We start from the raw sequence: 17,589 nt of genomic DNA, 5'->3' as shown, positions 1-17,589 counted from the left end.
ACTCTTTAAAGTACTAAAATAGATTTTACGCATTAATTTTAAAATACTAAATTACACTTATAAGATTATTTGAAATTCTTTGATTGCATTAAAAATTAAAAATAAAAAATATTAATTTAATATTAAAATAGAATTAATCTAAAAAAATTAAAATACCCTTTTAAAACAAAAATTAAAATATTCTTTGAGAATAAATATTTTTTAATTATATTAAAAATTATAAATTTAAATTTTAAATAAAAACTAAAATACTTTTGTAATTAATTTTTATAAAAACACAACAACTTCATGTTACTAAAAATACTATAGTAATTTTATAAGAACCAATTCATATTATTTAATTGTATTGGGAATTAAAAATTTAAAATAATTTTAAAAATATTAAAATACTCTTATATTTAATTTTTAAGATATTAAAATATCTTTTTAGGAGTAATCTTGAAAATAATAAAATACTGCTTTAAAATTAAAGTTGTTTAATTATATTGAAAATTTTATATTATAATTTTAAAATATTAAAATATCCTTTAGAAAAAAATATATTTAACTATTTTTGTTTGTTTCAGTCTTTATATTTATCTAAAATAAAAAAGATATTGAGACATAACTCAATTTTATACACTTTACACTAAATACAATACAGAGAATTATGTAGTCTTTGTCGTCTTTCAGTTTTTATTTTTCAATCTCTCTCTCAGTATTAGTCTATAATCCAAATGCAGCCTAATAATTTTATTTATATTTGAGAAGCTACATTTAGTTTTGGATAAATAACAAATGAGATTATTATTATTATTATTATTATTATTATTATTATTATAATATGTTTGTTTGCTTTTTACGTAAGTATACATGTTCTTTTAATTAAATTTATATAACGTAAAATTTTTTATCATTGTGTTTATATTTAATATTATAATTTTGTTTCACACGAAATAAAATTATTATATGTGTGTTTATGTTTTACATGAGTATATATGTTTTTTTAGTTAAATTTATATAATACAAAATTTTTTATCATTGTGTTAATAAAATTATTATATGTTTGTTTGTTCTTTATGTGAGTATATATTTTTTCTTAATTAAATTTATATAATACAAAATTTTTTATCATTGTGTTTATATTTAATATTATAATTTTATTTTACATAAAATAAAATTATTATATGTTTGTTTATTTTTTACGTGAGTATATATGTTTTTTTTAGTTAAATTTATATAATACAAATTTTTTTTATCATTGTGCTAATAAAATTATTATATGTTTGTTTGTTCTTTATGTGAGTATATATATTTTTCTTAATTAAATTTATATAATACAAAATTTTTATTATTATGTTTATATTTAATATTATAATTTTGTTTCATACAAAATAAAATTATTATATATTTTTTTGTTTTTTACGTGAATATATATTTTTAATTAAATTTATATGATACAAAATCTTTTGTTCATATTTAATATTATAATTTTGTTTCACATAAAATATAATTTATTTAAATTTTAATATTATATACATAATATATATTTAATATTATTTTTTATAAAATTCTAATATATCTTTTTTTTTTGAATTTGGTAAATGAATTTTTAATTTATTTTTATATATTATTTATTTTAATTCTAAAACCCAATTTTTTTTACAGATATGTTATTTTTAATTTTATATACTATCTTTTGATTTTAAATTTTAGCTTGATATCTAAAACTTACAAAAAAAAATTCAAAATTTATATAAAAAATGATTAATCTAATTAATAGAATATTTTTTTTAATTCAAACTATTCAAATAAAATATAATAAATAAAAAATTTAAATTTAATGAATTAACTAGGTGTTAGCACTCCATACACAAAGAATGTTTAAAGATGAGCACTCAGATTAGACTTAAGATTAGATTAGATTTTTTTTACCTCTCAGAGTATGGTTTCGGATTGTGGGCTAAAAAATTTGGATATGAAAGTAGAATGAGTGTTATACCTTAACGTGGTAATTTTTGGTGTTTTTTAAAACTATAGGAAGTAACCCTCCGATTTGTATTTAAAAAATTTTAAAAGTTCGGCTTCGATTTGTATACTCCAAATTTTTTTAATTTTTTCAACACAAATCGAATAGTCCGAGCATAGAAATCAAACAGTCTGATTTGTACTCCGTACATTAAATCATCCCACATTCTAAAAAAATAACACAGTAGATCACAATTTTAAAAAACACATTTTGTTAATCCAATATTAAAAATAAAAAAGTGCCGGATTGTGTGTGTTGCTGTTTTGAGATATCAAAAAATGAGTTTGACCCTATCCTTGTTCTGATTCGGTTAAAGATTTTGCATTTATATTAAAAAGATTCTGTTCTAGATTTTCCGGAAAACACAGACACATTATTAGAGAGAGAGTAGCTAGCGAGCTTTTCTTTATTTTTCTTTTCAATTAAATGGAAGATGATCATAATACAAAAGTAGCTCAAGAGCTTCAAAAACAAACCTATAGTAGCGATGGTAACGGGAATGGTAGCGGCGGTGGAGGAGGCGGCGGCGGTGGTAGACCTTCGAAGAAGCCAAAGCAGAAAAAGGTGCCACAGAGAGGACTTGGTGTGGCACAGCTTGAGAAGATAAGAATGGAAGAACTGCAGAAGAAGAATGCTGTTACCATTCTATCACCACAACAAGATTCAGTTGCATCAACAAAACCCACATGTATGCATCTACCGATCCAAAACTTTCATCACTCCAGTCAACCTCCTCCTAGATCACAAGCTGAATTTAGGCCTATGTCACTCAAACAGATGTTGGATGCTAAGGTTCCGGGCACCGGTACTGTTCCATTGACACACAATTCAGGATTTGAGGAGGAGAGGTTTTGGGTTGATCCTGCAGCTATGCAGTTTCTACCAAGCTTTCCTTTTGAATCCAATCCTGTTTGGCCTTTGCCTTATTTGGGGCAGAAAGCACCACAATTTCATCATCAATTGACTTCCATGGTAAGATCGAGATAATTTATTGTATGAAGTGTTTTCACTTGTGATCTTTGTTAAGATTTGTTTTGTTGAATATGCAGGTTAATGTCTCGACACCACCAATGCCTCATTACTCAAGAGAGCCCCCTTCAAACCAAAATTGTAATGATAACGGCCTGTTCGCAAGGCAGGCCGAGAAGGTAAGTGCAATTTGCCTAGTAATTCCAATCTTTCATTCCCAGGTAGCCTTGGACCTGAGTTGAATTGTCTTTTTTAACCACATTGTTCTATTTAACATGGAATTTAGAGAACAAATACCAAATTCCTTGGTTATGTAATTGAACTCTTTGCTTGATTTGGATCATGTTTTTTTAGTGAATTCAGTAGCAAGACATTAAGGTAAACTTCATTACCCTCCCGATTTGTTTGTCTGTAATGTAGAGGTTTGAAACTTGATACAGATTGTTGGCGTGAAGAGGTCTTACCCCTTCTGCCTGGATGCTCCTCCTGTGCCTGCTTACAATTATAAGTTGCATCCATTTGCCGAGACGCAAACGAATGCCACAACTTTGTGTAATAGTGGATTCAATAATGATGCTAGCAATTCAACTCTCAGGTTGTTGATTTTTTATTGTTTCTTCTGTCACATTATTGTAGTTGCAACTTGCAAATGTTGTTTTGTCTCACCATGCACTATATTAATCATCTGCAGGGAACTGCCATCATGTTCTGCTTCCAACTCAGAGCTAAACTCAAGGAAAAGAAACAAAGAAAATGAGAATTTCGTTGGAGATTTTCTAACATTGGCTTCTCCTACTTCTACTTCATCCCCGCCTTCAAAGACGAAGCCTTTTTCGGCTTTCCTAGCGATTCCCAATAAGGACAATCCTGAATCTGAATCACCATCTTTTCAGGTAGGAAAAATCATTTGTTTGTCTGGTTCCTAACCATTTGTCCAAAGGACAAATCAGCTCTTTATAATTCGAAAATCCCTAATTAGTTCTTAACTATTCAAGTAATTGATTTAAATAGTTCTTATAAATGGTGACATGCTGATATGTTAGGGGCTGCTTAGACCAGTAATAGAGACTGCTTAGACCATTTACTTGAATGGTTGGGGACTGGTTAGTAATCTTTAAATTGTGGATGACCGTTTCGGACAAATGATCCGGGACCAAATATGGCATTTACTCAAATGTTTTTAGTTCAATCTTTGCCTTTGTTTTCTATTTTGTTAATTTCATTATTTCATCTAATGTGACAAGATATACTAATTTCATTCTTAATTTCAATTTTGCATTCGCTAAAGGATACTATAGAAGATCAAGTTCCTCAAGTGCAAGCATTCAACCGCTTCAATCAACAGAAGCAACCTTTTTATTATTTCTTCCCTCCGGTGGCCGATGAGCTGCAAATCGGACTTTCAGCAGCTAGAACTCAGAATGTTAATGAAGCTAAAGAAAACGTTGATCTTAATTTGAAACTTGGAAAATAGAAGATCAAGTTCCATCCCCCTAATTCATATGTATTATCATCAAACTTTTAGGCCCGTTGACAGTTGTTCCTCACTATGAAACTTTTCATAGTCATATCTTAGGTTAAATTTTTTGCAAAGTGGGTAGATGTTTCTATGTTTGCACATGTAAAAGTTTGAGACTGAAAAGGACTTGAAATATTGGCCATGTGTAGATAGAGATGTTGCATTGCTTTGTTTCTTTAGAGACTTGATTTGATCTGGCCAAATTTTCTGTTTTTCCATTATTGGATTGTTCATGCTTTAACAATATGGACATCCACTTATTTTTATTGATAATATTTAAAAATATAAAACATAAAAAATTCTATATTCGATACATTCATATTAAATGCATTTGAACTTTTGAAGAATATGCATATCAATAAAAAATGATATTCTATCACAATAAGATTATATTTGTTTATATTTATATGTATTGTTTAATTTATTTTTAATATAAATTTTATATTATTATATGTATTTTATATAAATAATTGATTTGGTAATTAATTTTGTATTTAATTTTTATACTCTCGAATATTTTTATATTTATAACCTATTAGAATTCTGTATTTGTGTCCAAACTCCCAAGAAACACATAAACCAATGGCATGGTAGGAATTAGTCAGGAACTGGTGTGGCAACAAACTCTTGTATGTGGTTTGTGGAGGGCAACTGATTGTGCTTTGTCTTTTTCTTAGTTTAGCTGGGTCCAGTTGTGCTTCTATTGTACTTGTACAATTTACTTTGGAAATTAGGCATCTACAATACAAAGGACTAGTTGAGTTTATTCAAGTTGAGTTCAGTTGGAGTTGGATACAAATCCAACCTAATTTAACAACAAAAAATCTTATGTTTACGTCAAAATTAAATAAATTAAGTATGAGAAAGTATTGGGAACTAATACTAGTTGTGTACAATGTGTACAATGAATTAAAAAAAAGATAAAATTATAATTAAAAATTAGATTATTAATTAATTATTTAATTTTAAATTTTAAAATTTAAAAAATTAGGATTAGTATTTAAACTTATTCATACTACGTACGGTTATTTCTAATTTTACCGTAACCTTTAATACACATTCAAAATTCACCGTCATCTTCTCCAGTCCTCACCTCGCATCACTGAATTCCTCATCGGTCATACCGACGCTGCTGCATCCTCTCACCGACACCGTCCTCACCTTTGCCGGTCAGCCCGATGCGCCTCGCCCTCCGACGCTCAGCCTAATGTTGCTGCCGCTTTTTCGCGTGCCTCTCTTCCGAACTGGCTTCGCTTTCTCCCATTCCTTCAAGCCTCTTCTCACCGATAATACTACCATGCTCTTCTTCTTCGGATCCAAACATGGTTAGCTTCTTTCATATTTGAGTCCTATGCTTCACATTAGTGCCGCTTTCGTCATGCCTAGTCCTTCAAAATTATATTTCACCACAATAGTTGTTTCTTCTATTTATTCATCTTCTTCTTCTATTTTAATGGTCAATTTAGGATGGTCATTTTAGTAGGTATGCGGATGGTTATTTTAATTTTTTTATAGATGATTATTTTGATTGGATTGTGTTTAGTTATATATAATTAAAATATGTTAGATGTTCAATTTATTAGGTATGCGGATGATTATTTTTATCCTTAAGTGAATGGTTATTTTTACTAAGGGTGAGTGGCGTGTGGCAAGCCAAGTAACGACGATGAAATGTGATGATTATTGATGAAGGTGGGGTGGCTGTCGGTTGAAAAAGAAGAGAATATCGGAGTAAAATACTTTAGTAAATTAGGATTTCAGATGGTTATTTTTTTGAAATAACTAACTAGATTTTTTAAAAATTTAAAATTTGAAATTAGAAAATTTGAAATTTAAAATTTGATGTGAAATAATTGAATGAAAGTTTTTAAATTTATTATTTATTTTTATTAGACTAAATAACCAACCCATTGTACATATTGTCATTGGCTCCCTAGCGGGATTATATATTTATATGATGAATCCCGCTAGGGAGCCAATGAGAAATCGTGACAATGTATACAATGGGTTGGTTATTTAGCCTAATAGAAATAAATAATAAATTCAAAAACTCTCATTCAATTATTTCACATCAAATTTCAAATTTCAAATTTTAAATTTTTAAAAAATTCAGTTAGTTATTTCAAAAAAAATATCCACCTGAAATCCTAATTTATTAAAGCATTTTACTCTAATACTCTCTTCTTTTTTCAACCGGCGGACACCCCACCTTCATCAATAATCATCTCATTTCACCATCGCTACTTGACTTGCCACACGCCACTCACCCTTAGTAAAAATAACCATCCACTTAAGGATAAAAATAATTATCCGCATACCTAATGAATTGAACATCTAACATATTTAATTATATATAGCTAAATCCAATCCAATCAAAATAATCATCTATATAAAAATTAAAATAACCATCTGCATACCTACTAAAATTACCATCCTAAATTGACCATTAAAATAGAAGAAGATGAATAAACAGAAGAAACAACTATTATGGTAAAACATAATTTTGAAAGACTAGGCATGACGAAAGCGGCACTAATGTGAAGCATAGAGCTCAAATCTAAAAGAAGCTAACCATGCTTGAATCCGAAGAAGAAGAAGAGCATGGTGGTATCATCGGTGAGAAGAGGCTTGAAGGAATGGCAACAACGTTAAGCCGCGCATCGGAGGGCAAGGCGCGTCGGGCTAACCGGCGGAGGTGAGGATAGTGTCGGTAAGAGGATGTAGCGGCGTCGGTATGGCCGGTGAGGAATTCAGTGACGCGAGGTGAGGATCAGAGAAGATGACGGTAAGTTTTTAACGTGTATTAGAAGTTATGGTAAAATTAGAAATAACCGTACGTAATGTGAATGGGTTTAAATACTAATTCTAATTTTTCAAATTTTAAAATTTAAAATTAAATAATTAATTAATGATCTAATTTTTAATAGTAATTTTATCTTTTTTTTTAATTCATTGTACATATTATATATAATTAATATTGGTTCTCAATACTTTCTCTTATATGATAGATTTTAATATGTTTATATTTATAGTGACTACCGTAGTTATATAAGTGTTAATAAAATTAAAGTCATATTTTTTTATATTCTAGTAATATTTTTTAATAATACTTTTTGAAACACAATAATCAATTAGAGTTGGCAAAACCAGAAAATAATAATAATAATAATAATAATAATAATAATAATAATAATAATAATAATCAAGGTTGTCAAACTCGCGAGTCTAAGTAAACTCGTGGAGCTGACCTAGACTCGACTCGCGAGTTAACTCGTAGACTCGTACGGGTTCACATGTTATGAAGTTTATATATATATATATATATATATATATATATATATATATATATATATATATATATATATATCATACATAATGTATATTTACTCAATTCTAACCCTTCAAAATTAATAATATCAATCTTAAAGCACATAATAAATTAAAATAATAGCATACATTATAACAAATACTTTAAAATACACATTCAAATCCTCTATAATTATTCTTATACAAATACAACATAGAACACACAAAATTAAAAATTCTAAATCTGTAATACTAAATTTTTAATTGAACATTGAACAATATCAAATAATCAAATTAACTATAATAAAAATAATTAATTAATAAATAATTAATTACTAATCAGCCATGAATAGATGAACCATCTGGCCATCTAACATAAACGATAAGCAATAGGCTAAAATTAGAAGCAATAAAATTAAAAAAAAAAAAACTAAACCAAGAAGCAAAGGCTCAAAGAGAGGGCAAAAGACACAAAAAATAGAGGATACAGAAGAAAAGAAGGGGCAAAGTCTCAGCAGCAGCAAATCGAAGACAATGAAGACAATGGTACAACAGGCAGCGGTGGTGAGGGTGCAGCAGCAGCACGAAACGATGGCAACAAATAGTCATGGATTTCACAACGATGCAACCAGAGCAGCGATAGGACTGTAGGAGAAGTAGTCGAACTCGTGAACGGTGATAACACGATGGAGTTGCGGATAGTGGAGATGTGAAGAAATGCAAAACAGAGGGCAACATAGGTAAAATTCACAAAGACAATGGCGCAAATCAGAGCAGAGATAGCAGACGCAGGTGAACAACGGCAGCTCGACGAGGAACGGCGACTGCAGCAGTACATGGAGAAAGTGAGATTTGAGAGAAATGACGCAGATGAGTGAGTTGTGAGTGAGTTTTCTTTCATTGTTTGGGAGTGTTATCGTAACCCTAATAAAAAGTGTTCTTTTGGTTTTAAAATGACGCTTTTTTGAGCAAAAATGAAGAAAAACACAAACTCGCTAACTCGGTCTTAGACTCACGAGTTTGTCCGAATTTATCCGAGTCTAGCTGAGTTTACTCAGGATAGAGTCTATGCCCGAGTCAACTCGATTCCATATCTAAACTCGTAAACTCGTCGTACGAATTTACGAGTTAACTCGAGAGTTTAACAACAATGATAATAATAATAATAATAATAATTCTAGAGTAATTTCAATCAAGTCTAATAATTATTTATTATATAGATGGGCCAAAAACTTCACCCTCTCAGCCATTCACAATGGAAGTCAATCCCATAATAGTATCCCTCAGAACTATAATATCCACACAACCCAAAAAAGGGTTAAGAGCCATAACAGCATTATCATTAACAAAGAAAAACAACAATTTTGGTGTCTATGGGACTATGACCAACCAAAGACATAATCAAGAACATAGACTAATGCCAGGGTGAAAGGGTAAAGGAGGATAGCTATTATGGCTGTCCATAGAGGGAAGCATGTACGGAAGCTGCCAAGTACACCCATCACAATGCAAACAACAAGAATCACCAAAACTTCTGAAGAGAAATCCCATGTCAATCCTCTTACATAGACCAATGCTAAGAACACTGATAGGCATAGCACATTGTTCATTGTCACTGCACCATATATCTGCGAAAGTCACAATTGAAATAAATAATAAGTTGTTAGTTCAAAGTAGAAGAAAAGCTTTGCAACGTATATATAATGCAATGTAAAATCAAAGAAATGCACGTTGGATGAGTATAAAATCAGCATCAAGATTATGGAAATAGCCAAATTGAAGTGATTATGATCTTTCCGAATATATTCCAAAATAGCAAGGTAATTCTCTCATGTTGTTTAGCAAGGTTAACAAACTTTCATGTTGACTATTAAACTCGTACAAGTACCCAATCGATTTTACAATTTTACAGGTAAAATTGAACTGAGCTAAGTATTTAGGTGGACTTCTAAGTTTGATTACGTTGCGGCAAATTAGTCATTTGAGCCAAAGAACAAATCCAAACATACTAGAGTAGTGATCCAAAACAGATGATGAGTTTGAAAGAAGAAAACAAACCTCTGAAAATGTTAATGAGGCAGTTTGTCTCTTATCGCGACTAGCGAAAATAATTGCCGAAACTGCTTCGCTTGAATTGGTTGCCAAAGGCAGAGCAATAAAAGAAATGAAGAAAGCAGGAATACTTGTAGCATCGGAAAAGTTGTCGACTGCATCAACCAGAGGATCAGCGAATGCAGCAGCGATAACAGTTCCCAGTAATAAAAACAGCAATGACTTGACTGTAGTCCATTTTGATTTCTCAACACCTTCAGAAACTTCTTCATTTTGACCACTCACATCCAGGAGATCATGTTCCCTCTTTGTTTCCTGTAAAGAAAATCGCAGTCAGATAATCATAAACCCAGGAAGTGATAACATCGTGAACTCGAGCATTGCAAAACTAACATTGTGAAAATTGCTTAAAAATTTCACTGTGTGGGGGCCAGCATCACCAGACGCAGGTCGAGAACCCCTGGCTCTGTCAAGCCATCTACAGACGCCATTAACAAATTCTTCTTCATCTACAAGTTCATTGCGTGAAGTATCAAAGTCATTCATTATTCTTTTTACGGCATCATCATGATCCAGGTCAACTTCCTCAAATTGAATTCCAACAACTAGTGCCCTCAATTCACCATGAGTAAGATTCCCATCACTGTTTTCATCGATTGTTGTAAACAACCTGCATATATCATTGAGAAGTCAGTGAAACCACAATTGGGAAAGAATTTCAACAAGCTCCTTTAAAACTAACATGCTTAAGTCAATGCAAAAAGGGTAAAGAGCCTTACTTTCTAATAATTTCTCTGTCAGGTTCACCGTTTTCTTTGAGCAGCCTTCCCAATGCACGCTGCTTCAAATGTCTCAAAAGTCCTAGAATAACATGCTTGTGCCTAACATATTCAAGTTTCCTCCTCTGTATCCAGGGTTGGAAAACCTGCAAAAAAGATTCTATTTCTTAATTCCTATAAATGAAGCGGGAAAAAAGGAAAAGAATCTTATAACAACAAGGATCAAATATTCATCCAACATACAGTTTAATGAAAATGCTAAAATATGTATTACCATGATCAAACTGCTATCATATCAATCACAAGACACGTATTTAAGCAAGCAAGCACAAGTACAACATGAAAGAAAAAATTACCTGATAAAAGCAATAAGAAGCTAGTAACAACAAAGAGACAATAAGAGCAATCAAAACAGCCAAGTGCCTTCCTGATGATGAATGGAGAAGTTGTGGTAATTGAACAATCAAAAACGGAAGTACAGATATAATCATAATCCTTGCTGCGTAACTGGTCCAAATGTCGGTACTAACACCAGAACCTGCACATCAAGATCTTATTAGACCAAGGATCCAAAAGAATTATATCTTCAGGACTGGCAACAAAACAGCATTATTGCACATGCACATACATCATGGTTTTGAAGAAATAATAAATAAATAAGAAAACCATGAACCGCATTTTATATTTATAGTTTCAACCAGCATCCTTCACAAAGTTCAAAAGTACTCTAGCCTATAATGTCAACAACAACAATTGCCAGTGCACAAATCCAGTTCTTCGAAACTTGAAAGCGTTATGAATCCTTGATCCAAAATGATGGAAGAAAGGTACTTGCTTTCATTACTAAGTTAGTCATTTCAAAGATATACTGGAATATTCTGAGCAAAGAAAAGTTTACTCCAGTAACTCTCAATACTACAAAAAATTAAATATCGAACAATATCAATAGATATACCAGTTAAACTGTATCCCCGCGTGTCTACTGAATCCAATGCAACTGAATTCACCAGATCACACTTGCCGACAATTACGCAGGTACCCCATATTATAGTCAGAAGCAGCACAGTTGACCCAGCTAGCAGGCCCATTCCAACAGAGACCTGGTCTTGAGCAGTTTCTTTACTACCTGAAAGCCCAGACACTGTAGAAAACAAAAGTAGTCAGAGTAGAAGTCAAAACAGAGAAGGGTGGGGAGGAGAGGGTGGTGCAAATTAATACACGTCACAAAAATTGGAATTTCAATAGATTGGTAAATCCAAAGCAACTATAATGTTACAAGATAAGAGAGATCATATAACTAACTATTTCTTCCAACGCAAACAAAATACAAAAAGAGACATCTAAATGCAACAGCTGTACTACTTAGCTAAACCATGAATATCTTAAATTCGACTTTTTCTGCCTCTGACAGCCAATGCTGAACTGCACTTAATTTAATAACTCAGGAGTCTGAATTTAAAATAAATTCCCGCACTGTTAACTGGTAAATAAACATGATGAAGTTAAAGTAACTGCCAAAGCATCATTCAAAACTCAAATGTGTTTAGCCCTTCAAACTTTCTCAAACATAAAACTTGATGTACTCCTTACGAGATGCATCTCATGCATCAAATGTTATTTTTGAATATCCCTTATCAGGTGTATAAGAAAACAAAGACAAGTGGAAAGCTAATGCATTCAAGCATAATACAATGTCAAAGTAGGGCATCAAGATCCATATAATTTGGTCATAAAGCAACTAAAAAGAGTCGATGTAAAATAACATTCATTAATGTAAAGCTATTCAAAGTCATCATCACATTTACTCATTCTCCCTCTCAATTTAAATTTTTAAGATAAATATTAGATATAAATTTTCCAGAATAACCTGCTCCTAATCAGCTTCAACCGGCAGCTGCTATCAATTGGACACCATGAACATGACAAAAGTAATTATTGACTCGGCTATAGAAGCACCAGCCAACAAGTATAGAGGTTTAAAAAGAAAAGCATACTATAGGAACGAGAAAATATGCATCCAAGACTAGTGGTTTTCAAACAGATAAAAAAAAAGGACAAGTCATAACACATGAAGACAAAGGTGTGGGGTTCACACTGAAACACGAAAGAGCGTATGAAAAAGAAAGCGCCCCCCACCAAAAAAAAAAGGGTATGGAGACACAAAATTCAGATAAATAATATAGAGTGAAAATATCATAAACAAAATGCTAAAGAATCCTAGGAAGGCCGAAAGAGGGGTGGCACTGCCGCAGAATCCATCCTAATTCGTGACTAAAAATCAAGAAAAAGAGATATCCACTGGGTTTAGATAATGAGATGTGATTTTACAAGTGCCTCAAAAGATACCAAACAGCCAAAAAGTAAAGACACTTATCATTTACGGCGAACAATGAGGTTCATATTCTTCTCAAACAGGTAGGGATCAAAAGGAAACATTCGAAAAGGAACAACTCACCTTAACAATTCGGAGGGGTCAGAAAAAAAAAGAACCACCAAAAACAGTGTTCAAACCAATCTCAAAACTTCTTAATGCTAAAGTCATCAAGCTCCACATCAATCACTTTACCCGTAAAGCTTAAGAGAAATACAAAATTCTAAACTGCTGCATCTTAAATCTCAAAAACTTGCCCAGAAATTCTTTTTCCAAAACCCCACAATATCAAAGAAAATTGCAAGGTACACATCAGTTCTAGTGAATTGTCCGTCACATATATATGCTTACGTGGCAATCAGAAAATATGCAGAAAAATCTATATGAATCGAATCATACTCAAATCAGCAACAAGTTGAAAAAGGAACAAAACTTACACAAAATTCAATATTAAAAAAATGAAAAATTAAAGCTTCACGAAATTCGCGCATTTTTAGTCAGATCAAGTCAAAACATCGAATCAAAGTACAGTGACATTTTCATTTCATTTCCCAATTAACGAAAGAAAAGTATCTTACCGAGAATGAGCATGGCATCAGGTAAAGCACCAAGAATTGGAAGGAACAAGCCACCAACGATTCCAGGGCCCAAGATCTCAAGCAAGAGCTCACTCCCAGTGGACAAGTAGGTAGCAGCGGTGTACATAAGGAAGCCATAAACTATGATCAAGAACAAGTTCCCAAGCACCGTGGTGGTGCACGGTAAGAACCCGTACGTCTGCTCGCACTTGGATTCAGCAGCACGCAGGAACCTGAATGATGACGCTGTCGGAAGCCGAATGAGGCTCCCCTTCTCATCAGAAGAAGAAGGTTCTGGAAGACCATCAGAAAGCAGATCGGAAGAAGGTAAAGAGTGCGAGAAGAAGCGAACAGCGTGGGCGTGAGCGCAGAGGATGACGAGGACGGTGAGGGGGAGCAAGACGTGGCGGGAAGTGAGAGATGGAGCCATTTTTAGGTTTCTGAAAACAAAAATCAGAAGATTGGAGTGAAATTATAAGGGTTTGGAGCTTGTAATAGTGAGAGTGATGGACATGGGAAACGGTGTAAGTGAATTACGTGTGTTATTTTGCGGTTGGAAGGGTGTTAAGAAGAGAGTGTGATTGGGTGTTTGGAAATGATGAAGTTAAGGAAGGTTATTGGGGCCACGCGGTGAAGTGTGAGAGAGCGTCTGAAGCGTGTTGTAAGATCAGAGTGAGAAGTAAAGAATTGAGTAGTGAGAAGAAGGGACGAGTGGGGAGGGGTAGATCAGTAGATGGATGAGAATTGAGAAGCCGAAGATGGAAATGTGAAGCTAAGCTGGTGAGACAGATGTCAGTTGAGGTCTCAATCAAACCTATGGATATTTTTAACGACACTATTTCAGTTATTTTTAACTTTTAAATTAGTAAAAATGTATATGCATGTGTTATGAAGTATGTATGTTTCCATGAGTTATTGTGTTTGCGTATGGGATATAATTGTGTTAATAATAAATAAATAAAAATTTGGACACACTTAGATATATTTAAATGTCATTGTATATTAGCATGTCCAACTTTATTCTTAACATATATTTTTTAGATGAGTTTAGAATATATTATTATATTATTTATTAAAATAATAATATTTTAAATACTATTAATAATTAAAAAAAGATATTAAAAATATTTAAAAAATTATTTTATATTTTAATATTAATAAAATATCAAAATATCATTATAATTTATCTAAAATATTTTTTATTTTATATATATATACCGTATATGCGTATTTTATAAAATTTTAAAATTTATTTGTCTGCATGTCCCATGTATAGCGTGTCATGTTGTGTTCGATATCCGTGTCAATGTCTATGCATAATAATATATGTGTTATTTGTTTAAATATTTATAAAATATATAAAAAATGATGTTACATGCAGTCATGCACAGTAAATATTATTTTTTTTGTTAGTATTTTATGAGCAATAAATTATATCTATATTTATAAAAATTTTACATATAAAAAATATATATCTAATATTTATTAAAATTTATACTTATAAATTAATATAGTTTATATCTATAATTTTTAGAATTTATATACATAAATTAATAAAATTTATTTATTAAAAATAATTTAATATTATGCTAGTTAAATAATAACTTAAAATATAAAAAATTATTGACTCTCAAGAGTTTTCTATTTATAAATTTATTTATTTAAGAAGTAAATTAGAACATTCGGTTTTTTCTTTCTAATTTTATCGGATTCGAATGAAAGATCCTGAAGAAATCAATTATCGATGATAGTTTATTAATTTATTGTACTTGTGTTTGTGATTGTGTTGTGTACTTGTGTACAGTGTACTTGTGATTTTCGAAACTGGAAGTTGAACCTACCGCTATAGTTTAGTCGTTATATAGAGTTCACGTAGTTAATTCCGTTCTCTGTTTTTGGCGTGTAAACTAAGGTTATCTTTTACTCTATTCGCCATCCCCATCATACCGAATTTTTATCTTATGAATTTGAAATAAATTTTAGAATAAAGTGACAAATAAATTTTTAAAAATTTATATTTTTAGACAGATTAGTCTTTATAAAAAATATTAATAAAAATTTTTAAAATAATAAATGTGGACATGCGGTAGTTTAAATGGCATATTTTTTTCATTTTCACTTAGAGATTTTGAGTTCGAGTCTCTTTAGATTTTTGATTTCGTTGTGTTCTCCTCTGATTTTATTCTTTTTCTCTTTAGATTTCAATATGCATTTACGTTGAATCGAACAATGTATTATTCTTCTGAATCGAATGTATTATTCTTATCAAAACAAGTGGACGAAGTTTGATAATCACATTTTTTCGGTTTATTTGTTATTACACAATGATCTTGTTATGATAATATTTTTGGTTCATTGTTCAACAATTTTGATTTGAATGGAATACAATCGAATAAAGTGATAATGAATAACTTCACCCTTCTTTGCTAAAATCAGTGTTGTTTATTAATTTGAATTTGGATAGAATGCAAGAGTTTCTGAATTTGAATAATGCACATTTTTCGGTTTATTTGTTATTACACAATGATCTTGTTATTATAATATTTCGGTTCATTCTTCAACAATTTTGAATTAAATAGAATAGAATATAATTGAATAAAGTGATAATTAATAATTTTATCCTTCTTTGCTAAAACCAATTTTGTTTATGAATTTGAATTTAGATAGAATGCAGAGTTTCTGAAGTCATATAATACACAATTTTCGGTTCATTTGTTATTACACAATGGTCTTGTGTATGATAATATTTCGGTTCATTTTGTAATCCAGGTGTATTGTCGATGAACAATTTGTCCCAAAGGTTGGGATGACTTTCAAGATACTTGAAGAAACTGGAAAGTTCTACAAAGATTATTCCAAACTTGTTAGTTTTTCTACGAAAATAAGAAACACCACTCGGAGGGGAGAAATGAAAATCCAAGATATCTCTAACTCTGAAGACAAACCCCTTAGCTGGAATAAACGGTCCAGCCAGGATTTATGTACATATATTAAAGGACGTTGGTCTTTGGATCATTTCTAAAGTTGTTCTGAATCATTCACATCTTTGCCGTCCAGATCAAGCGGAGATGCTTAAACAACACAAGGAGTTAAGCATATTTGTATGTTGTACCATTAAAAATATCAAGGAAGCTGAAATCATATCAAGTAAAACATATTAGTCATTTGTAGCAGTAGTGGGTGATCATCGTGAACTAAGTTTTATTGAAAAAGATATGAGGAATTACATTACAAGAAAGGTACAAAATGTCTCTGAACAAGATAATGCCAAAAAATTTGGGAAGTACTTATTAAGAATGAAAGAGAAGAAATCAAAATTTCTTTTTTGAGCTTAACCTTGAAGTTGATCACTCTATAAAAAATGCATTTTGGGCTAATACAAAAGTAAGACTGCGTATGAGTATTTTAGAGATGTTTCATTTGATACGACTTACAACACAAACAGGTAATTTTTTTCGTTCTAGTTTCGGTTCATTGTGATATACTATTCGGTTCATATGCATAACTAGTTTTGGTTCATAACGGATTTTCCTTCTAGTGTCTACTACAGATACAATTTGGTTTTTGGTTCTTTTTGTCGGTGTGAATCACCACGGTCAGTCAACACTTCTTGGATGTGGTTTGATAAAAAAAATGAGGATATTCAATCATTCAAATGGTTATTTGAATGTTGGCTTTATTGCATGGGAGGAAAGATGCCAAAAGGGATTCTTACCTATCAATATGCATCGATGCAAAGGGCTATTGAGACTTATATGCCAACAACAATTCACTGGTGGTATATTTGGCATATCATGAAGAAGATCCTAAGTAAATTAAATGGCTACAAGAGACACGAAGAAATCGAACAAGTGATGAGTCATGTTGTTTGGAACTCGTTTACGAAAGATGTATTTGACAGAAATTGGAATGATTTTCTCATGAAGTATGGTGTTGAAGGCAATAAGTGACTTTCAGGTAACCGTGATTTCATTCGAATTAATTCATGTTGTTATTTTTTCGGTTCA

The 17,589-nt window shown here is 31.3% G+C and overlaps 2 protein-coding genes across 2 annotated transcripts; one reads left to right on the top strand and one right to left on the bottom strand.

The window, feature by feature from the left end:
- The first annotated feature begins 2,353 nt into the window (after positions 1-2,353).
- Positions 2,354-4,699, top strand: LOC107611941 (uncharacterized). Its single transcript, XM_021109188.2, has 5 exons — positions 2,354-2,980; positions 3,058-3,156; positions 3,418-3,572; positions 3,669-3,870; positions 4,266-4,699. The coding sequence occupies exons 1-5, from the start codon at positions 2,435-2,437 to the stop codon at positions 4,449-4,451; spliced, it is 1,188 nt and encodes a 395-aa protein (XP_020964847.1). The 5' UTR covers positions 2,354-2,434; the 3' UTR covers positions 4,452-4,699.
- A 4,289-nt stretch (positions 4,700-8,988) lies between these two features.
- On the bottom strand, positions 8,989-14,434 carry LOC107612773 (sodium/calcium exchanger NCL). Its single transcript, XM_016314513.3, has 7 exons — positions 13,583-14,434; positions 11,589-11,774; positions 10,990-11,171; positions 10,634-10,779; positions 10,248-10,524; positions 9,861-10,169; positions 8,989-9,430 (listed from the first exon to the last, which is right to left on the bottom strand). Exons 1-7 carry the CDS (start codon positions 14,010-14,012, stop codon positions 9,182-9,184), a joined length of 1,779 nt encoding a protein of 592 aa, XP_016169999.1. The 5' UTR covers positions 14,013-14,434; the 3' UTR covers positions 8,989-9,181.
- Positions 14,435-17,589: the final 3,155 nt, after the last annotated feature.

The sequence above is a fragment of the Arachis ipaensis genome, chromosome B8 (assembly GCF_059453495.1).
Source record: "Arachis ipaensis isolate K30076 ecotype BB chromosome B8, ASM5945349v1, whole genome shotgun sequence".
NCBI lineage: Eukaryota > Viridiplantae > Streptophyta > Magnoliopsida > Fabales > Fabaceae > Arachis > Arachis ipaensis.
Note: the sequence above shows the minus strand (reverse complement) of the source record. Positions and strands in the feature narration are given on the sequence as shown.

Bases quoted from the DNA above. Each gene is read 5' to 3' on its own strand.
- LOC107611941 (XM_021109188.2), top strand. From the start codon at position 2,435: ATGGAAGATGATCATAATACAAAAGTAGCTCAAGAGCTTCAAAAACAA. The intron at 2,981-3,057 runs GTAAGATCGAGA...TTGAATATGCAG, and splicing joins ATCATCAATTGACTTCCATG to GTTAATGTCTCGACACCACC. The intron at 3,871-4,265 runs GTAGGAAAAATC...CATTCGCTAAAG, and splicing joins CTGAATCACCATCTTTTCAG to GATACTATAGAAGATCAAGT.
- LOC107612773 (XM_016314513.3), bottom strand. From the start codon at position 14,012: ATGGCTCCATCTCTCACTTCCCGCCACGTCTTGCTCCCCCTCACCGTC. The intron at 10,780-10,989 runs GTAATTTTTTCT...TCTTTTTTGCAG, and splicing joins CTTCTTATTGCTTTTATCAG to GTTTTCCAACCCTGGATACA. The intron at 10,525-10,633 runs GTAAGGCTCTTT...TGATATATGCAG, and splicing joins GACAGAGAAATTATTAGAAA to GTTGTTTACAACAATCGATG.